Source organism: Pan troglodytes, chromosome 16, assembly GCF_028858775.2.
Source record: "Pan troglodytes isolate AG18354 chromosome 16, NHGRI_mPanTro3-v2.0_pri, whole genome shotgun sequence".
Lineage (NCBI taxonomy): Eukaryota > Metazoa > Chordata > Mammalia > Primates > Hominidae > Pan > Pan troglodytes.
The window spans coordinates 67,217,709-67,239,827 of NC_072414.2; the positions used below are offsets into that span (position 1 = coordinate 67,217,709).

The window sequence follows — 22,119 nt, forward strand, 5'->3', positions numbered from 1 at the left end:
AAAGCTTTGTGTTTTTATTTATTTTTGACTATTTTATTTTATTTTTTGAGATGGAGTCTCAGTCTGTCACCCAGGCTGGAGTGCAGTGGCGTGACCTTGGCTCACTGCAACTTCTGCCTCCCGGGTTCAAGTGATTCTCCTGCCTCAGCCTCCCGAGTAACTGGGATTACAGGTACCCACCACCACACCTGGCTAGTTTTTGTATTTCGAGTAGAGACGGGGTTTCACCATGTTGGCCAGGCTGGTCTTGAACTCCTGACCTAAGGTGATCCACCCACCTAGGCCTCCCAAAGTGCTGGGATTACAGGTGTGAGCCACCACACCCGGCCCAAAAGCTTTGTGTTTTTAAAGATATTAGACATGTTTCTTGTTTTTTAAAAAATCTTAATAATGTAGGAGAATAAGAGAAATGTTTTTTCCAAAACCGAGAAATCATTGTGATTATTTTACCTTATTGGAATGTTGGATAATATAGTCCACTTCATTCATTAATCATCAAACATGCTATGGATTTTCCATTTTTATAGGATTTGTGTCTTCACTGGGGTAATACTGGTCATTCTTATACTCCATCTGAAGATGAAAAATGTAGGCCAAAATCATAGACCATGCATAGAAGCTGGATAATGAAGACAGCTCTGGAGGAACATGTAGACACACACACACTGACACACATATATATAAAGTATAAACACATATATTTTTTAAAGTTTATTTTTAACATTTTAAAGCAAAAGCCGGTCCTCCCCTCTCCCGGAGTAGGCAGGCCCCGCCCCTCTCCCCGAGTGGGCGGGGACAGCAGTCGCATGGGCAGCTTTCCTTGTGATGTCACAGGTTCCTCTGGACACACTGCTGCCTGGCCACGCCTCCTTTCCTTTTCATCTTTCTCATTGACCAATGGGATCGAAGCATTAAGGCCACACCCCTATTCTGCATTCTAGTGTGGCCCTGGTTACGCCTCCTCTGGCTCAGTCACACAGCAGCCTTGTAGGTGACTGGAGGTGTTCGCTGATGTGGCCCCAATCCTCCCTCCCTCCCGACCCCATGATGCCAGAAGAAACTCGATGGAACAAATTGGCAGCAGTCAAGAAAAAGGTAAAAAGCCAAGAAAAAAGCCCCCCAACCTAGCCAGAGATCCCCCCTGATGACAAGACCACTCTCAGAGTCCATACCACTCTTGAGGCACACCGGGCTGGGCCCCCCTACCCCGGCGCCTCTGGGCTCCCCCCACCAAAGTCTTGTCAGTCAGCCCCACCCCTTCAGCAAGCAGCCCGGCCTCTGCCCTCGCCAATCACCCTGCGGTGACTTTGGGCGGATGACTGCTGGGGCTCCCTGCTCCATATTCAGCCCTCAGGTCCTGCTGCCCCAAGCCCAACCTCCCTGGGTTCTTTGGGCTCCCCTCTCCAAGGACCTGGGTCCCCCAGCCCCAACCCCCCAGCATCGCCAGTCATCCCGGGGTGACTTTGGGCTGGTGACGCCTGGGGTTCCCTGAGCAGACTCTGCTCTCCCCTCCTGCTGACCCAAGCCCGACCTCCCTGGGCTCTCTGGACTGGCATCTCCAAGGACCTGGGTCCCAGCCCCACATCCCCCCTCCCCCATCGTGGATCGGCAACTCAGCCATTGCACTGATGAGGTTCCCCCCACCCCCAGGAGGAGTGGAATGTAGTGATGTCACAGTCCCCCTAGGAACTGTCATTACTGCTGCAAGACTGGCCTTTGATCTTACAACCCAGTCCCCTAAGCATTCTCACCCCATTTCTGGTTCCTCTGGTCACAGCACAAATTTCCAGCTAGAAGGGAAATGGGGACTATGGGACCTAGGAGCAAGAGGTTTCAGGCTGCCTTACTCCCTTCACATAGACATCGACAGTGTGAAAAGCCTACACTTCCCCTGTGAGCTCAAAACGTTGACAGTATCTCTGGGTGGTAATGGGAGAATGGGTTTGGTTTGGTTTTCTCCCAGGCTTCTACTCTCCAGAGAGACTTTAACATTTTTTTCTGAGTTCTCCACCTCATATTCTAATTCTCCACGGTTCTGGGACCAGACTGCCCTTCAATCAGTGGTCTCTGAAGTGAGATTTGCTCATCTTCTGTGGAATAGATCTTGGGAAACTGAACTTGACAGCTTGAATCTTCCTCATATCATCTCAACTTGGGGTACATTGAGTGCCACAGGATAAATGTGGGAGATCTTTCTGAAGCATCAGTTTCCCTTGATTCTCTTGAGAGAGAAAAAGCATTAATGTACTTAGGGATGACCCTCACATAGGTTTCTAAGAGTATACCAGACTTCTCTCTGAAATGAGACTTGGGTTGTCCTCTTTCTGATAAATTCCCAGATTTAACAAAAAAGCTGCCTTCTGCCATGAGGACACATTGATATAAAAGTTTGAGAGATACTGGTGCACTTCTTCACACTAACAGACATGTGAGGATGTGTGACTCTAAACCACACAGCGTGTAGTTCCTGCCTATGTAATGTTTACTTTTCTTCCTCTGCATCTGGTTTTGGTCCCCGGCAGCTGCTGATCATGGCAAAACCCCAGAGCTTGGAGTCAGAAGACCGAGTTTAAGTTCCATTGTTGCCCCCTCCTTTTTTAGCCATAATATCAATCTCTCTCAGTCACTAAGTGATTGTGACAACACCTTGTACAGTTGTTGGTGGCATTAAATCAGATGGTGTATAAGAGTATTTTGCAAAAACTGTAAGGAGGGTGTGGCTGTAGGGGCTGGTGGTTCTCATGAGTATTACTGCTCTTCTTTCCCACAGCTAAAAGAATATCAGCAAAGGAAGAGCCCTGGTGTTCCAGCAGGAGCAAAGACAAAAAAGAAAAAAACTGGCAGTAGCCCTGAGGCAACCACTTCTGGTGGTTGCCACTCACCTGGGGATGTGAGTCTTGGCTGGCCAGGCTCCTGGGGACAGGGGGCCCAAGGGGCAGTAGAGGGTAATTGTTGAGATTGCTGGGTACTGGTTAAGAATTCTGGGTTTGAATCCTGCTTCTTCATCTGCTAGCGATCTGATTTATGGCAAGTTGCTTGAGCTCTTTGAGCCTCTCTTTTCACATCTGTGAAATAGGGGTAGTATTGTTTGACTTCCATTTGTGAAGTTTAAATGAGATTCCTTATTGTTGTTGTTTTCATGTTAACCCCTAGTACGTGGCCTGCTGTAAACACCCAGGATACCCAGGAAATGATCATTGTTGTTTGATTTTCCTGATCCCCACTCTCAAGGGGAAGTTGGGCTAATGAGTACAGCCACTTGCCATCAGGCTGTCCCTTTAGGAGTCACTGAAGGGGGCCCAGGGTGTGGTGAGGAGAGCCCCAGGCACTAGGAGCAAGAGAAGATCTAACTTGCCACCAGCTTGTTGGGTGACCACAGAAAAATCACTTCTTCCTCTGGGCCTCAGTTTCCTCCTCTGTAAGATGATACTGGATAAGATCAGTGCCTTTCAAACTTGTTTTTTAGCTGGAGTCCCCTTAGTTCAAGTGAGCTCTTACTCAGGAGTCTGTTTTTTTTTAATGGAGGTGGAGGTCTGGAGCTCTACCAGATTCATCGCCCACGTCCTGGGCCTGAGGAGAGGGGTCCAGTGAGCATATGAAGAGCTGCATTGGTCAGCTGACTCCACTCTGTGACTGCGTCACTCAGGGGACTTTTCCATCTATTTGTTCCTGCCCCTGGCAAGGCAGCAGGTGGCCATTTGGAAGAATGGCACAGGCCATGGTTTTAATCTCTGCTTTTCTTCAGCATTTCCTTTTCCTGAACCCACATCTTCCTCCTACCCTGACTTTCTTGCTTCTCTCTAAGCCACTTCTGTCTTTCACCTCCTGCCCTTGTTTTTCCCTTGTCACCTCCTGTAGATTCAGGACATTCTACAGGTGCTGGTGTCCAACCTTAACTACTCCAATGGGGTAGCACTCCCCCATTGGACAAGTGGAAGGTGAGGCAGTGCCAAGACCCTTCTCTGGCTTGCTGTCTCCAGCTACGCATGGCCCTGAGGCTTCTCTGGTTTGGGGAATACTTGGCCTCTGCCTTGTTTTATGTTGCTGCCATTAACCTTCAGCCTGTTTCTGTCTGCTTCTTCACCTGCTTGATTGATTGGGTTTTTTCCTTCCCCGCATCTTTTATCATCTTGGAAATGGTGAGACCTAAAAGTTTAAAAGTAATTTGGGAATAACGTACAGAGCAGGCATGTGGGGTTTGGGCCTTTTTTATTTTTATTTTTATTTTTTTTTGAGACAGAGTCTCACTCTGTCACCCAGACTGGAGTGGAGTGGTATGATCTCGGCTCTCTACAACCTCTGCCTCCTGGGTTCAAGCGATTCTCTTGGCTTAGCCTCCTGAGTAGCTGGGATTACAGGCACCTGCTACCACGCCTGGCTAATCTTTGTATTTTCAGTAGAGATGCAGTTTCACCATGTTGGCCAGGCTGGTCTTGAACTCCTGACCTCAAGTGATTCACTCCCCTCAGCCTCCCAAACTGTTGGGATTACCTGTGTCAGCCACTGTGCCCGGCTCCTTGCTGTTTTTATACTTTCTCTATATACATAACTATTTCCCATGTAAGTTTTTTTTTTTTAATTTCTCATTTTTATTACTCCTGCATCATCTGTTACCCTGAAGGATCTGGAAGTAAGAGGCCCTGGGCCGAGGTGCAGTGACTCTGCAGGCCAGCCCTCCAACCTCCTCTCACAGTGGGGGCTGGGTGACCCTCTGCCAGCTGAGACAGCCCACACACACCCCAGCCCTAATGATTGTTCTCTCTACCTCTCCCCACAATCCTCTTCCAACTCCTCCTCTCTGCATGTGCCTCAGAGCCAGTACCAAGAACTAGCAGTAGCCCTGGAGTCAAGCTCCGTGACAATCAATCAACTCAATGAAAACATAGAATCATTGGTAAGAGTCCAGTGGGGTCCCCTGATTCCATGCTGCCAATCCTGGGCTTTAGTTTCCCCTTGGGGCCCTGAAGAAAGGGGCTGGGGGTCCCTGTGCCAAGGGCAAATGGGGAGCTGGAGCACCCAGGCCTCACCTGGAGGGACCCCAGAGCAAGGAGCATGCAGCATGGCTCTTCTGTCACTGTCTTTGCCGACTCTCTCTTCTCCAGACACCCCTGCTCCAGTCCTTGCCACACACGCCCTGGGGTTGTCACCTCTCAGGGAAGCGCTAGCCTGACTGGTTGTCAGGGGCCCTGTATTTCTGCCCTTACTCAGTCCCTAATTTGCTTTGAGTATGGACAAGCCACCTGTCCTCCTTGGGCTCGTGTTTCCGGAGGAGGTAGAGCATCAAAGTTCTCTGTTAGCTCTGAGAGTCTGAGATTTAAAGGCCCCTAGAATGGAAACCTGAGGGCCAAGGGCTCCTGTCTGTCCTTTTCCATCCTATATCTGCTGTGAAGAACCGTAGCTTGCCCGTATGTGCTCAGTAACTGTTTGTTGAATGAAGGCACCTTTCTAAATCACAAGCTGGCAGAAGGGTGGGCCTTCCTGAGACTCCCTCTCTAGAGGTTTATGTTACTGTCCTTTTGAGAGAATCCAGATTCAGACTTTGAGTTCTGTGGCTTTGGGCAAAAACCAACAAAGACCCAAATCCTCTGTCCTCGGGTGCTTGAAGAGGGTTGACCAGTTCGTGTCGCCATTGGGTCTGAGAATGTTGCCTTTAAAATCCATTCCTGGTCCCTGCCTACCGCTTCCAGGTCTGGGGAATAGAGTTGAGGGGGCCACTCTCAGTCACCTGAATTTGACTCTCCCCACAGAAACAGCAGAAGAAACAAGTGGAACATCAGCTGGAAGAAGTAACGTGATTTCTTTGCTTACAACATGACTGCTGGGTTTGAGGGGCACTCAGATGCAGAGGCGCCAGTCTCATCTTGCCCACTCCCAGCCTGGGGAAGAAGGCTCACCCCTCAGATTCCACCCCATCCCCACAGGGTCCCTGATAACCTGGTCCCATGGGTGGGCCTGTCCTGGGACATTGGTGGCATTCTGGGGGCGTGCCTCTTGCTGTGCCATCTCGGCCTCCCTGTGGTAAGAGCTCTGTCTTCCTCTTCCTATAGGCAAAGAAAGCAAACAATGAAATACACAAAGCACAAATGGAGCAGTTAGAGGTGAGTGGAGGGTGGGGAGCTTTCTCCTGTCCTCTGGAGAATGTTTCTTTCCTTCCCTTTCAGCACTTGCTTGGCTTTTCTCCCAAACGTTCAATTCCAGACAATCAACATCCTCACATTGGAAAAGGCAGACTTGAAGACCACCCTTTACCATACTAAACGTGCTGCCCGACACTTCGAAGGTGGGAATCTGGGCATCCCGTCATCCTTCAACCTGGCACTTTGACAAGTCTTTGGGGGAGTCTTTTGGGCCCCATCTCAACCTCTCTCATTACAGAAGAGTCCAAGGATCTGGCTGGCCGCCTGCAATACGCCTTACAGCGTATTCAAGAATTGGAGCGGGCTCTCTGTGCTGTGTCTACACAGCAGCAGGAAGAGGACAGGGTGAGTCCAACCAGCTGCCCCATCCCCTGGCAGCCTGGCTTCCCAGATGGAGGAGTGAGCCTAAAGGTCCCTTCTGCAGGATGGAGTGTCCTGCCCAGAAGGCAGCATGGTCATTTCTCACTACTTTTGTGTATGGTTGTTAGAGGCAGCCTGGGGCTGAGTCAGCTGCTGTGGGTGAGTTGGGGGGCACTATGGGGAGTGAGCACTGGATACAGAGCTCAGAGGCCAAGTGCCTGCCCTGCCCTTTCCTGGCTGTGGCCTTGGGCAAGTCCTAGGTGGGGTATTGGATAGTTGTTCTGTGAAGGTACAGAAGAGCACCTTTAGTATGTTACCAATTCTGTAGAGAGAGGAAAGGGGTGTGTGTGTTTGTGTGTGTGTGTACTATGATAATATACAAAAACATGTCTGCAAGCATTCATAAAAAACTCAGGAGAGAGTAACAGGTTGCCTGGAGACACCTCCCTTCTGTACCTTCTGAGTTTTGGACTACATGAATGTATCATCCTTTCAAAAAGTGAACAAAAGATTAATTTCCCCCTTCCTATCTGTGTCCCCACCCCCAGCAAGAAAAATGGGCTTAGAGAATAGGATAGACCTGGGTGTTCAAATCCCAGCTCTGTCTAAGTGATCTTAGGCAAGCACTTAACCTCGAACACTCGATGTTTTTCATCTACACAATAGAGGTAATCCTAGTAACTGTCTCATATGGTGGTTGTGAGGATTAAATGGGATTGCTAGCATGGAATCTGATGAAGTACTCCATAAAGGTTCAAACAGTGGTAGTAATAACAGTAATAACAATAGCAATATTATCTGATCTCTCTGGGCCTCTGTTAGCCAGCTGTAAATTCGATCTCTTTCCCTCTCCCTTCCAACTTTACTGAGTTCTTTTAATAACCAGGCCACGGGCTTGGAAATGCCTTGACCTTTACTAACCGAGATGTATATTGAGCCTAGCCCTAGCCCTTTTAAGGGGCACTGCCTGAGCTCCCCAGATCAAAACTTCTCACTCTTCACCATCCAGTCCTTGAGCTGCAGAGAAGCGGTCCTCCAGTGGCGGTTACAGCAGACCATAAAGGAGCAGGCACTGCTGAACGCACACGTGACACAGGTGAGGCTTTGCAGAGGGAGGGATGTGGAAGGAAGATGACCCCAGGTGGCCAGGAGCAGGTGAGGACCAGTGACAGCCCTTCCTAACTTCTGTGCGCATTTCTTGCAGGTGACAGAGTCGCTAAAACAAGTCCAGCTGGAGCAGGACAAATATACTAAACACATAAAAGGAGAGAGGGCCCGGTGGCAGGAGAGGATGTGGAAAATGTCGGTGGAGGTGAGGTCTGACCCTTCAGCCCCCACTTTAGATAGGTCACTGGATCTTTCTGGGCATCTGTAAAATGGGAATAGTACAGCCAGAGGTGGTCATGGGTCTGGGCTTTGTGGAGATGGGGGCAGGGAGTGAGATGGTAGCCTGTCCAGCCACCAGCCCCTCTCTCCAGGGCCCTTTCCCCTGTGCTTTGGGCAGGCTCGAACATTGAAGGAAGAGAAGAAGTGCGACATACATCGGATACAGGAGCTGAAGAGGAGCTTGTCCGAACTCAAAAACCAGATGGGTAAGATGGGGCTGGTGTGACCTGGGAGCAGGACTGGCATCAGAGGTCTGTGGGGGTGGCTTAGAATGCCCCAGGGAGGTGGGTGGATGGAAGGGCTTTGAGGCAGAGGGAAAGAGGTCTGTGCCAGGAGACGGCAAGTTTTGTCATCTCCATGAGCCTCAGGGTCCCCATCAGCAAAGAGGGAGGAGTGCCCGTTGTCAGCCACCCACAGTGCTCTCTATGTGAAGGTGGCTTGGAAACTGGCTACCATCGGGTGCAAGGAATGATTAGCAGTGAGGCCAAGTTTGGGAAGCCTGAGAGGAGCTGTGCATCAAGAGGAGGTTTTTTTTTTTTTTGAGGTGGGGGTGGGTAGAGGGGTTGGGGAATCCAGAGGCCCTTATTGTCTGCTTTGTTTCTCAGCTGAGCCCCTATCCCTGGTGCCCCCAGCAGTGACCTCTGTGGTGGAACAGCTACAAGATGAGGCCAAACACCTGAGGCAGGAGGTGGAAGGTCTGGAGGAAAAGCTCCAATCCCAGGTGGAAAACAATCAGGCCTTGAGTGTCCTGAGCAAGGAACAAAAGCAGAGACTCCAGGAGCAGGAGGAGATGATCCGAGAGCAGGAGGTGCAGAGGGTGCGGGAGCTGGAGAGACTGTGTGAACAAAACGAGAGGCTTCGGGAGCAGCAGAAGACGCTACAGGAGCAGGGTGAGAGGCTGCGAAAGCAGGAGCAGAGGCTACACACGCAGGAGGAGAGGCTGCGAAAGGAGGAGGAGAGGCTGCAAAAGCAGGAAAAGAGGCTGTGGGACCAGGAGGAGAGGCTGTGGAAGAAGGAGGAGAGGCTACAAAAGCAGGAGGAGAGGCTCGTGCCCTTCCAGAACCACAAGCTCGACAAGCAGCTGGCCGAGCCACAGTGCAGCTTCGAGGATCTGGTGGGTTGCCCCACCTGGGGAGCCTGCCCTCATCCCTATCCCTCCAGGCCTTTGTTTCCCCACCTGTAAAATGGGCCAGTGTAGCCCTCACATGAAATTGTACTTCTAAAGGCACCTGTGAGCTACAGCTCATCAGGCTCTGCTCTGATGGCTGTGGGGGTGAAGGGATGATTTTTCTAACCTGCCTCCACCCTTCCTGGTGATATGGGAGGCAGACACCAAGGTCTGGTGTCTCCAGCTGCAGTGGATGGCCACTGATTGCTTCTCTCTGTCCAGAACAACGAGAAAAAGAGCACACTGCAGCTGGAGCAGCAAGTAAAGGAGCTGCAGGAGAAGCTAGACGAGGTGAAGGAGATGGTAACCTCCACCCCATCCAAGAAGGGCTGGGAGGCGGGCACCAGCCTCTGGGGAGGGGAGGTGCCAGGCCAAAGGCAGCTCCAGCTGGGAGGCAGGTGACCCCAGCACCCTCCAGGGCAGCCCTATGACTGTTTCTTGCTTCCTGCCCTCTGACTTTTAGAGGTGGGTAGCCCTGGGCTCCTCCCAGATCGGGACATCATCATCCCAGCTAGAGGCATGGAGCCCCCAGTCACAGGGGAAGAGACAGTGGTACAAGAGGCTCCTTATTGGGGCACGGTGGCTCGCACCTGTAATCCCAGCACTTTGGGAGGCTGAGGCAGGAGAATTACTTGATGTCAGGAGTTTGAGACCAGCCTGGCCAACGTGGCGAAACCTCACCTCTACTAAAATTACAACAACAACAAAAAATTAGCCAGGCATGGTGGCGCATGCCTGTAATCCCAGCTACTCAGGAGGCTGAGGCACGAGAATCGCTTGAGCCCACGTGGTGGAGGTTGCAGTGAGCTGAGATTGCACCACTGCACTCCAGCCTGGGCCACAGAGTGACACTGTCTCAAAACAAAACAAAAAAGCCTCCTTAGATTCAAACTGGATTCTGGCCTGGGTTCCACCGGTCACCATTCAACTACTGTTCATCTCTAAGTCTCTGTTTCTGTGACTTCAAAAGGAAGTTAGCATTTTCCTTGCAGAGGTGCTGAGGATTGAATGAGAGAATACCTGGAAAGCATTAGGCATGTAGCACACTTAGCAGATGGTGGTTGGCTCCCTCTGCTTTTCCACCAGTCTGTGGCCTACAGCTTAAATGGTGGGAAGAAGGACATGAGATTTGAGGCTGGGGAAGGAGGTATGGGGTTCTAGGCAAGGGAGGAAGCCTCTTAGGCCTGGAGCAAGGGACCAGGGTCCTGGGCAGGTGACAGAGCCCCACAGTGCCCTAGCTACCCTATTAATGGGCCCAGAACCTGGAAGCCAGCCACCACGTGCCCTCATGCCCAGGGTCTTCCTGCAGGTGGAGATGAAGAGCCAAGAGTCTCAGAGTCTGCAGCAGCAGTGAGACTAGTACCTGGGTCACCTGCAGCAGTACATGGCCACCTATCAGCAGCTGACCTCTGAGAAGGAGGCGCTGCACAGGCAGTTACTGCTGCAGACCCAGCTCGTGGACCAGCTGCAGCAGCAGGAAGCTTGGGGCAAAGCGGTGGCTGAGATGGCCCACCAAAAGTTGCAGGAGACCCAGGGGAGGGAGTTGCTGAGGATGGGGCCCTGAGGGGGATGACCTGGCAACCTCCGTGCCTTCTCACTCTGTTTCCCGTCCCCTTAGGAGCACCTAGAAGCTGCCAGCCAGCAGGACCAACAGCTGGAGACTCAGTTGAGCCTCATGGCTCTCCCTGGAGAAGGTACAGGAGACCACTCAGAGGAAGAGGAGAGAGCCCCAGGAGGAAGGGGGGACTGTTAGCAGCATAGGATTGAGGGGTTGGAAGAGACCTTTAGAACAGCTGGTCGTTATGCCAACCGGGTGTCTGCACTAACTTCGGCATCAATATGGTGACCTCCTGGGAGCAGGGGGCCACCAGGTTGCCTAAGGATGAGTGAACTGGCCAGATCAGAAAGGGAGCAGGTCAGAACTCCTGCACTGACCAGTAGTGGGACTGTGCCTGGGCAATATAGCAAGATCTTGTTCTTAAAAGGAAAAATAAAGAACAGCAGCTCATTCCCCTCTGGGGAGAGGCCGGCTCAGGGTTACACATTGAGGGTGAGGACAGAGGTGGGCCCACAGTACCTCCCTTGTTGGGTTGTCTGAGGACCCCTCTGGCCACCTCCCCACAGGAGATGGAGGAGAACATCTGGACAGTGAGGAGGAGGAGGCGCCTCGGTCCACACCAAACATCCCAGAGGACCTGGAGAGCCCGGAGGCCACGGTGAGCCTGACCTTCCCTGCCCCGCTTTGCCACCTTCCTCTGTAGTCCCTCCCAGAGCCCCTTATGCTCTTGGTTTTCCCCCCTTCTGATTTCTGTGGCCCCTCACCTCTTCCGGGAGGCAGTGGTCAGACACCTTGTCACCTGTGACCAACAGGTGCACTCTCTGAGGCCCCAAGGGAAGGGACTGTGCTCCAACTTCCTGCCTCAATTGCTCTGTCTATGCCCCTACAAGAATACTCACCTCTTGCCTTCAAGTGGCATTTTTCAACTCTGCTGGAGCCAGTTCCCAGGAGGAGCAGGCACGGCTATGTGGGCAGCGGAAGGTGCGAAGGCTGTGCTGCCTGCACCTGGCTCATCTGGTGGCCTTGGCCTGGAAGGAGCCAGAGGCAGAGGCCCCAGCCCCAGGGAGGACTGGAGATGAGTTTGTGTGTGGGGAGAGCTACCGGGCCCTGAAGGAGGCCATGGTGAAGCTGAAAGTGAGTGAGTCCTGGCATGGGCCAAGAAAAGTGGGGGCGGGGCAGAACAGGTCACTCCCGAGATGTGACCCCATTATTTTGGCTCCAGAGCAGCTTTATGGACCTCCCGAAGGAGAAGGCGGACGGGACGGAGCAGGTGGAGAGACGAGAGCTTGGATTCGTCCAGCCTTCTGGAGTGACAGATGGCATGAGTGAGCAGGAGGCCAGGGCATGGGCACGGGGAGCTGCAGGGCCATCGGAGGGACCCTAGTGTCTGAGCCGTGTCCTCTTGCAGGAGAGTCCTTCACCGTATATGAAAGCCAGGGGGCAGTGCCAAACACGTGGCACCAGGAGATGGAGGATGTCATCAGGCTGGCCCAGAAGGAGGAGGAGATGAAGGTAGGGCGTGCAACATCTCTGTGGGGGTGGGGGTGGGCATGGGCGCTGGCGCAGGCTCCAGGGTGGGAGCTGAGCACCCCTCCCTTCAGGTGAATCTGCTGGAGCTGCAAGAGCTGGTGTTGCCCCTTGTGGGCAACCATGAGGGGCATGGCAAATTCCTCACCGCTGCCCAGAACCCTGCTGATGAGCCCACTCCAGGGGCCCCAGCCCCCCAGGAACTTGGGGCTGCCGGTGAGCAGGATGGTGAGTAGAGCTCTCAGGCGGGGTGGGCAGGCAGGAGCAGGGGAGGCTCGCACTGTGCTGAGACCCCCGCCTCCCTCTCTCCAAAGATTTTTATGAAGTGAGCCTGGACAACAACGTGGAGCCTGCACCAGGAGCGGCCAGGGAGGGCTCTCCCCATGACAACCCCACTGCACAGCAGATCGTGCAGCTGTCTCCTGTAATGCAGGACACCTAGGAGCACCCAGGCTTGCCCAGCAAACCCTGCGTGCCATTCTTTTACCAGGCAGCCGAGAACAGGGAGATAAACATCATCATCTTCTAAGAGCTGGTCAAGAAATTTAAAACAACAACAACAACAAAAAGTTACGGGGTTCATCTCCTACACAATTCATTTACTCCATTTGAATGCTAGAGCCACTCACATTTATTTGTGTTTCTAATTTACCGTTTAAATTTATTTGTAAAAAGTTAAGGGAGAGTTGGTCTTTCCCTGATGTTCTTTCTGGTATCCTTTAGCATTTTTATTTTTTACTTGATAATTGTAGGTCATTAGCACGCATATCGAGTTTGCCCTTAGGTGGTGGGAATTCAAACACACAAAGACCCACTATTTGCACAAAACTATTCTGGCTGGTTTGGAACAGGCTGCCATGCTTTTTTAATGTTATTGCAGCACGTATATTCATTACAGAATTCAGATAAAATGTGCTTATGTTCTGCTATTACGTTTGATCGAATCCTAACCACAGTGAGCTCTTCATTAGCTCAATATGTGGTTTGCCCTCAAGTGCGCACCGTTTATTACTTTGTAATATGCCACTGTGAGTACTGACATTTAGAGTTGTTTAAAGGCTGAGAACTGGAAACAGCCTTTCCCCTATTTTCTGCGTATTGGGGATGGGAGTCATAACATTTTGGGGAGCTTTTTAAATCTCACAGAAGAGGAAAGTGGCCTGCTCTGGCAGGTGTGTGCAGGATACAGTGTGTTTCATTTGTTCTGGTGCCAAGAATGAGCTCTGTACTATGGTAGTTCCCTTAGGATTTGTGTGTGCTCTGGGCTCATGAAGATATTGCATCATGAGCTGCAGCAGTTGTACCCTTTCTCGATGACCTAAAAAGGGATTATTTCTGAGGAATGAAAGGCTCCCATCATTGACTGTGGATGTGGAAAACCTTTTCTAGCTTAGAGCATTTATATCTACAATACATTTTAAAGTCAGAGTTCATGTTACCTGTTTTAATCACATGAGTATATGTCCCAGTACACAAAAGGGCACTGGTTGGCATTCTTCTTAAGGTATTTAGTAAAGATCAGAAGAAATCCTTTAAGAGTTTAAATGTCCCTGGAAGAGGCATACGGGCACTAGTCAAGAATGAATTCGAGTGAAGGAAAGCTGTGTGACACCTGGCCTTCCTCTATGTTCATGGAGCTTCTTTGAGGCTAGAAGATTGATTTTATCATCTAGACCTCTCTGGCTAATACCTATTCTTCAACCACATTAGTTACTCTGACATAGGAATTTACTTCTTTTCTTTGAATGGAAAACACTTTAAAAATAATAACAACCATTATTATAAACCAATATATGTGAGAGTACTTAGTTGAAACAAAAAGGAGTTTTAGTACACAGTATTATACTACACATGAAAATCAAGGTGAAGTTTATGCAACTTAAAATGTTTACAAGCTGCCGTGCAATCTAATGTTTGTGAATGTCCAAGTATTATGAGGAAAAGTGTGTATACAATCACAGAGTTATGTTTCCTCACAAAGTTCTTCACAAAGAGTGAAAGATGTTTTTATACCTCTCGGTTTCAGTTAGAGGCATATTTTGTGCCATATTTATGTTAATGTGCCTATACGTGATGAATGAATTATTTCAGTCATACATTGCCTAAATCATAACTTGAAGATGCTTGGGAAAGAATCAACAGCTAAAAGTTCATGAAGTGCTAATGTCTGTGTTCCAAAATACGTCACATTATTAGGATGCAGGGAGAGATGTGTGTGCACTCCCTGGGGTGGGCATTTCTAGTGACTAGACCATCTCCATTTTTAGCATTTGGCATCTTCATGATACTTTTATACATATGACATTAATAGGAGAGCAATAATATGATTTTACAGATGGAATAACAGATGTGCCTGCATTCACTGAAAGAGTGCAAATATTAAGTCCTTGTGACTTCAACTGACTCTTCCAAATTGTATGAATTTATCAATGTATTAGATAAACTCAGTTCCAGAATTATAAAGAAAAACTGTTAGACCAACGAATGTGGCTAATGAACAGTAGGACGATTTCTAGCCCGAGGGTTTAAAATGGACTTAAAGACCTGTTCTTGCCTTTTATTTTCTGAACTTGCCACTTTTGCATTCTTTGAGTTCAGTTTAAAGACAGTTTGAGTCCAATTTAGACCCTCGGGCTAGAAATCATATCACTGTTAATTAGCCACCTTATTTGGTCTAACAGTTTTTCTTTATAATTCTGAAACTGGGTTTACCTAAAACATTGATAAATTATTTCAAAGGTATTTTTATAGTTCAAATCACTTCACTTTTACCCTGATAAATATAAATGACTAGGAATGACCTTCAGATAGCCTTTAGCACCTGTAACCAATCTGACAAGAATGTGTTCATCAGGTACCTGTGGATTAAATCACACACTGGCATATTTAAGCTGAATGTCAGTCTGGAAAATAAATGTACTGTATTAACTGAAATACCACTCTTTGTGTAGGTATTTTGTCATATATTTAAGAAAAATTAAATAGCATGTAAATCGTATGACAACAACTTAAGTCTTTCTTCAAAGTGCATGCGGTCCTTTGCAATACCTCATTCAGCCAAGTATTTGTTCTCTTCCTCATTCAGTATAAGGCAGCTTTCAATTTGCTTAGAAGGCAACATTAGAAGGGTAGAGTTTAATCAGAAACATAGAATTTTAAAGTGTGGGTTCAACTGAATAAATTTGAATTTCTGTAGGAAGTAAAGAATTAAAAACCGATTTAAAGATTGCAATATATAATCATTTTTAAAGTATTTGATTAAATCTGATAGGTTTTCCAGAAATGAAAAAAAGTCAGTTCTAAAACCAAAGCTGATATTTAGAAAATGTGAAAATGTAAATCAGCCCTATCCATAATAGTTTCTCTAAAACTTTATCTTAAAGAGTCATTTTAAAAGAATATAACTATTCAAAAATGTAACTGCTATCTTAAGTTTTAAAATAAGTTAAGACATTTTGAAATATGAATACTGTAGTTTAAAAGAAAGAAACTGGGGGAAGGAAAAGTAGAGAAAGAAATGCCAATTCCAATGCAAAGCTTTATTTGCCAAGTTTTCTTAGAATGACTTTTACCAATTTATGAATTCTTGTAAACAGAATGTATAATGGAAATACTGAAACACTGTTGCCTAAAGTGGCATTATTCACTGCTACTGTGATGCTACTGTAATGTAATAAATTATTAAATTGTTGCAAAGTGCTGTTTTTGCCTTAAAATTTTGTGTGTCTTGAAAACTGTGGTGTTAAAGGTATTGAGACTGTGCAAATGCTGGGCATGCTTGGCATGAGATAATCAGTTTTTATTTTTATAAAATTGTAATGTAACCATGAAGTGTGTTTGTTTGAAGAACACAAACCAAAGTTATGGGATAAAAAAGGTTGTGGGATGAAAACGTTACAGGATAAAAAATGTTGTGGAAAAGTTGTGGCAAAAAAAGTTGTGGAAAAAACGTAAAAGTTTTATGAAAAGCTTAAAAAAAGGGCCGGGCTCGCTGGCTCACGCCTGTAATCCTAGCAGTTTGGGAGGCCGAGGCGGGTGGATCACGAGGTCAGGAGATCGAGACCATCCAGGCTAACATGGTGAAACCCCATCTCTACTAAAAATACAAAAAAAAAAAAAAAAATTAGCTGGGCATGGTGGCAGGCGCCTGTAGTCCCAGCTACTCGGGAGGCTGAGGCAAGAGAATGGCGTGAACCTGGGAGGCGGAGCTTGCAGTGAGCCAAGATCGCGCCACTGCACTCCAGCCAGGGCGACTGAGCAAGACTCCATCTCAAAAAAAAAAAAAAAAGCTTAAAGTATTATGAAAAAGAAATTATGGGATTAAAAAATAAGTCATGGGATAAAAATAAATAAAAGCAGGCCCCTGTCAGCATAAGCCTGGAGAAGTGGGGCTGGAGTCTCTGTCCCTACCATGCTCCTACCACCCCCTCCCAGTCACCCCTTTACCATTAGGGTAGCAAGACAAGACCCCTGTCTAATGGGGGGAGAAAAACAGACCCTTTGCCACCTTGACCAGGGCTGAGTCCTTAAATTTCTGGATGATGATGATTATTATTTAAGAGCCAGAGGCTGGTAGAGCTGGTTTGTTTGGAGGAGGCCTCATGGCCTCCCTACTCTCACCAAAGCAACTTTTCCCTCAGGGGGCTCCCATCTTCTTATTCAGAGAGGCAGCTGAGGCGGGACAGTGGGGCTAACTGTAGAGCAGGCGAGGGCACAGGCTGCTGGGGTGGACCCCCTTCCGCAGTGTACATATAGTATCTGTGTGACACTTTGTATATTCCAGGGGGTAGGGCCACCCCCTGTATTGTACCTAGCGGAGGTTGGAGCTGGCATATGAGGAGGAGGTTCTAATCATTATCTGTGGCTGGGAAATTTATTTATTGATAGCATAGGACAGAGGAAGGAGGCGGGGATGGGGTTGTGGCTCCCTGGTGATGTGACTCCCGTTTATTTTGCTTTTCATTTTGGAGTAAATGGATTTAGCCATACTGCTCAGCCTGGTGGATTCCCGTGTCCCTCACTGGGTCCTGGAGTTTGTGCCACTGAACGAGGAGCCCTAGAGTGTCTGAGCATGTCCAGCTGGGCTCTTGGGGACCTTCCAGCCCTGTTACCTGTATGCTGCCTGGTGACACCTGGTGGATTTCACGGGGACTGCCATGGCGCCTATAGGGCACAGTCCGGCCCTGACAGCCAACAGGCTCAGAAGCCTGATGTAGCAGTGGCCGGGAAGACAGATACCAGCACCCAAGGGCACTGACTTCCACCCCAGGCATCTTCCGTTCCATCCCCCTGCCTCCCTCGCCTGTCTGCACCCGGTGGCCTGTTCTGTCTGTCCCTCCAGTGTACCTGGTGGCCTGTTAGTGCTGGCTGCCCCGCAGGCTCCTCCAGGCTGAGTTCATGGCCCTGCCCCCTAGTGGCCAGAGCCAGCTTCGCAGGATAAAAGCCAGCTAAGCTCCAGGGGCTTTCCAGGAAAAGTGTCCCTTGGAAAGGGTGTGTGGCCTTTTCACTCCTCCCAACAGCACCCTAGAAATGGCTTGGCCTTTTCCCTCCCCTGCGCTCCACAGAGAACACAGCCAGCAGAGGACACATTCCCCATCATCCAGAAATGTGTTTGATTCTCAGCCGAGGGACAGCAGGACTGGTAGAGACTGTCAGGCCACACAGCTGCCTGCACAGCACCCCCATGCTTGGTTGGGGGTGGAAGGGATGGCGGGGGGCTGGCTGTCCACAGGCCGGACATGACAGGGAGGCTCACTGGAGGTGGCACACTTTGGAGGGGCAGTGTCAGGGGAGACCTTCCTCTTCTTGGGCCACAAAACTCCACAAGGACAGCACGGTGACAGATTCCCAGTGCTAGAGGTGAGGCGGTCAGCCATGTGTAGGTGTATATATATATATGTGTGTGTGTATATATATGTGTGTATATATATATATGTGTGTGTGTATATATATGTGTGTATATATATATACATACATACATATATAAACACACACATATATATATACATATATATAGAGAGAGAGAGAGAGAGACAGTATTTATAGATATTTATAGAACAGGGCAGGGGCATACCACAGAGGGGGCACAAGTTTTCAGCAATGGTCACACCTGGATCAGCTCACCACTAGGACAGACTAAGTCACAGATGAAGGGGGCTGGCTTTGGGGCTGGGGAGCCACTGTCCAGTCACAGGACACCCGCCCAGGCAGGCTTGGAAAGGGAGGCCTCCGAGAAGAGGAGGATCTGTTTAGAGGTCAGAGTGGGGCTGGGGCTCTCAGGACGGGATGGACTTGCCTGACCTGATCAGCTGGCAGTTGGAGAGAAAGCAGAGAGAAAACGGGAGAGAGAAAAGTGAGCAGAGAGCTGGTGAGGCAAGCACAGAGCACAGGCGTGCTGCAGCAGCTGTGGGAGGGCCGGGGAGGGGAGGACGCAGGTGCAGGTGTGGCAAGGTTCCTGGAAAAGAGGGGCTGGAAGGAAAAGGGGAGGAAGATGGAGGGAGGAGCCGGAGCTTCACAGGTAGTGCCTGGGGGCTGCGGCGGCCCTCCCCAGCCCACACACACTGGCCTCTCCCACGGCACCCAGGCAGTGCACCCATAGTTCAGACCAATGCTCAGCCCCCTCAGGCTTCCCTCTTCTCTGGTCACCCTCCCTTCCAACCCACTGGCCCAGGGCCACCTCTCGCCTTGGGGAGCCCCACCCAACAGCCACCAGGCCTGATAGAAAAGGAACACTGCTTGACCCAGGATGGTGAAGCTAAAAGGGATGGCTGGACTGGAGTGAGTGCCAGAGGCCCCTCTGGGTCATCAGAAAGCCCAGGACCCTCTGAAAGGACCCTGGGGGAGGCAGGAAGGGCATATGCCACTGGCCATAGACTTATAAGTCTAAGGGGGGAGCCTCAGCTGGTTGTGGGGGCCTGCAGGTGGCATAGGTGAGCCTGGGCCCCTCCTGCTGGGAAGAGCAGAAGAGGGAGAGTCTGTGGCAGGGGAGGTGGGTGGGCTTGCTAGGTGGAGCTCAGCTGGGCCAGCAGGGACTGTGGTCCCCTTGGCTGAATACCACAGGTGACCCCTAAGAGCAACAGGCCAAGGTGCATGAGCCCGCTGGCTGGCGGTAGTGTTTCAGCAGGGGCCAGGGACCCTGCCTTCAGTCACAGGCTAGCAGCTATGATGGTACCTGGGAGGGAGGGAAGGGGCTGTGTGTTCCTGCCCAGCCTGTGAGGTGTGTTGTGGGATGACCATGTGTTTGGGACTCTCAAGATTTTATCCAGGATCACCACTGGATTGCCAACAGATAGAGGAGGTAGGACCCTGACTATCACCCCTGCTCTGCAGTGGATTTGGCTCTCGGCACTCCCAGACTGGGAACTGGATACCCTGCCCTGGCAGCATGACTCAGACTGCACGACAGTTATGTTGTGCCCAGGTGACATTCCTAGGCCTCTGACCGCCTCAGAGTCCAGCCCCACACACAACGCCCTCCACATTCCCAGCCCCTACACCATAAACCATGAGTTCTCTGCCCTCTCCGAGGACTCTAGAGAGCACCCACATCTGCCAACTTGGGCATGGAGCCTGTTCCAAGAGCCCACAGTCTTAGCCATGGAGGCTGGGGGGGCTTTGGGGCCGTGGGGGCCAGCCCTGGTACCTGCATCCAGCTAGGATGCTCTGCACCTGCAGTCAGGAGTTGTCCATGGGCCCCCGTGGGCGTGCTGATTGTGTTCATGACCGCTGTGCCTGCTCTGCTGACTCCTCCATCAGCATGTTCTTGTCCCCATGCAAGTACAGGTTGGCCAGCAGCTCCGAGAAGATAAACTCCTTGTTCTGAGAGTGGGCAAAGAGGGAAAGAGGTTGGGACCTGATGCCTGTGCCACCCTGGCCACGCCGCCAGGCCCTGCTGGGACTGTGCACTGGACTTGGAGCCCCGGGTATGGCTTTTCAGATGCGGCTTCTACACCGCTTAGACTCGAAGACCCACCTCCCCACCGCTTTTTCTCACTCAGATGGGGACACTGAGGTCCAGAGGAAAAGTCACCTGTCCAAGGACACAGATCTGGGAGGGGACCCAGGACCTATCATGCCACCAGGACACCTGTCTACTCAGTTTTTAATTTTTGGAGATAGGATCTCGCTCTGTCCCAGGCTGGAGTACAGTGGGTGAGATCACTGCTCACTGCAGCCTCAACCTCCTTGGCTCAAAGTGATCCTCCAAGGTTAGCCTGTTGAGTAGCTAGGACTACAGGCACGTGCCACCACCAGGCCCAGCTATTTTTAAAATTTTTTTGTAGAGACCAGGTCTCACTATGTTGCCCAGGCTGGTCTCAAACTCCTGGGTTCAAGCGATCCTTCTGCCTTGGCCTCCCAAAGTGCTGGGATTACAGGCATGGGCCACTGTGCCCAGTCCCACGTTATAGTTCTATGGGACAGCTCTGGTCTGGACCGTGCCCCTCTCCCTGGACCTGGTCCCATAGGGCTTGTTGTCATCTCTGGCAGGCCAACATGGCCACCTGCATCCCCAGTGCCACAGGAGCCCCCTGCCCCCATGAGGCGGTGCATGCACGTTGTTGATCATGAGGTGCATGATGGTCTTGGGCACGAGACCAACCATGAGGTCCCACACGGTCTTGTTGACAATGGTCACATAGGAGTCCACCAGGCTCTGGGTGGTCTCCATTTGCCACTCCAGCTGTGGGACCATGGAGTGCATGAAGCTGTCGGAGACATTCTCCTCGGCCTTGCTGGCCTGCTGTGGAGAGCACGAGGGCATCAGGGCGGCCAGGCCATGCAGCCAGGCTCCAGGCATCCCCAGGATCTCAGCCCCTCCAAGGGTACCTGGAACATTGAGGCACAGGGAGAAGCAACTGGCCAGATCACACACCCAGCTCCCCACACGATCTAGAGGGTTTCAGGTCTCGGCCTCTCAGGACCCCAGACTCTCCCAATTCAGCCTCGTCTTAGTTCTGACTCTAGTACCCAGAATTTGCCTCCATTTCCCAATCCAGAAATGGGAAAAGAACATCTCCAGGTCCCTCACTTGAAGACATGGCCAGAGGTGGTGCCATGCTACAGACACCTGGCAGGAGGTGGGAAGGGCACACTCACATTCCCCTTGTCCTGGGAGGCCCACACACCAACATTGCCGCCACCGCTGCCACCTGGGATCACAGCCAAAGTAGACACACACAGGAAAAGGGGAAGGGTTGAGTGAACCTGGGACACTGCACCCCAACTTTAATGTGTTGATGAATTCAATCTGCTAATATTTTGTGGAGGATTTTTGCATCAATATTCATCAGTGATATTGGCCTGTAGTTCTCTGTTTTGGATGTATCTTTGGTTTTGGTATCAGGGTAATACTAGCCTTGTAGAATGAGTTTGGAATAGTTGGGTAAGGTCTCTAGTTTTGGAATAGTTTGGGTAAGGTTGGTATTAGTTCTTCTTTAAATGTTTGGTAGAATTCAGCAGTGAAGCACCAGGTCCCAGGCTTTTCTTTGCTGGGAGACTTTTTATTACCGCTTTGATCTCATTACTTCTTATTGGTCTGTTCAGGTTTTGGATTTCATCACGGTTCAATCTTGGCAGGCTGGATGTGTCTAGAAATGTGTCCATTTTTAGTAGGTTTTCCTATTTCTTTGCATACATTGCTTATAACAGCCACTAGTGAGCCTGTGAATTTTTGCGGTATCAGTTGTAATTTTCCTTTTTCATCTTAGATTTTATTCACTTGTGTCTTCTTTTTGTCTTAGTCTTACTTAGGCTAAAAGTTTGTCAACATTGTTTCTCTCTTCCAAAACCCAACTTTTCATTTCATTGATGCTTTTGTTTGTTTTCTTCATTTCAATTCCATTTATTTCTGCTCTGATCTTTATTATTTTTCTTCTACTAATTTTGGGTTTGCTTTGCTCTTGCTTTTCTATTTCTTTAAGATGCATTGTTAGGTTGATTATTTGATGCTTTTCTACTTTTAAAAAGTAGGTGTTTATAGCCGT

The 22,119-nt window shown here is 49.9% G+C and overlaps 2 protein-coding genes across 4 annotated transcripts; one reads left to right on the forward strand and one right to left on the reverse strand.

Moving 5' to 3' along the window:
* Positions 1–947: 947 nt before the first annotated feature.
* LOC467732 (golgin subfamily A member 6B) lies at positions 948–12,841 on the forward strand. 3 transcript variants are annotated; one of them, XM_016927214.4, is made up of 18 exons: positions 948–1,095; positions 2,771–2,890; positions 4,814–4,894; positions 5,748–5,786; positions 6,048–6,098; positions 6,199–6,280; positions 6,376–6,482; positions 7,507–7,593; positions 7,702–7,809; positions 8,002–8,089; positions 8,489–8,997; positions 9,274–9,342; positions 10,670–10,745; positions 11,176–11,267; positions 11,832–11,934; positions 12,018–12,121; positions 12,211–12,364; positions 12,451–12,841. In XM_016927214.4, exons 1-18 carry the CDS (start codon positions 1,012–1,014, stop codon positions 12,576–12,578), a joined length of 2,082 nt encoding a protein of 693 aa, XP_016782703.3. In that variant the 5' UTR covers positions 948–1,011; the 3' UTR covers positions 12,579–12,841. The 3 variants fall into 3 exon arrangements, with proteins under 3 accessions (XP_016782703.3, XP_016782704.3, XP_016782706.3); XM_016927215.4 differs by having other exon boundaries at positions 8,516–8,997; XM_016927217.4 differs by lacking the exon at positions 9,274–9,342.
* Positions 12,842–19,776: 6,935 nt separating this feature from the next.
* Positions 19,777–20,897, reverse strand: LOC467828 (putative GED domain-containing protein DNM1P34). The gene is made up of 2 exons (XM_523223.7): positions 20,691–20,897; positions 19,777–19,954 (listed from the first exon to the last, which is right to left on the reverse strand). The coding sequence occupies exons 1-2, from the start codon at positions 20,895–20,897 to the stop codon at positions 19,853–19,855; spliced, it is 309 nt and encodes a 102-aa protein (XP_523223.4). The 3' UTR covers positions 19,777–19,852.
* Between the last annotated feature and the right edge of the window lie 1,222 nt (positions 20,898–22,119).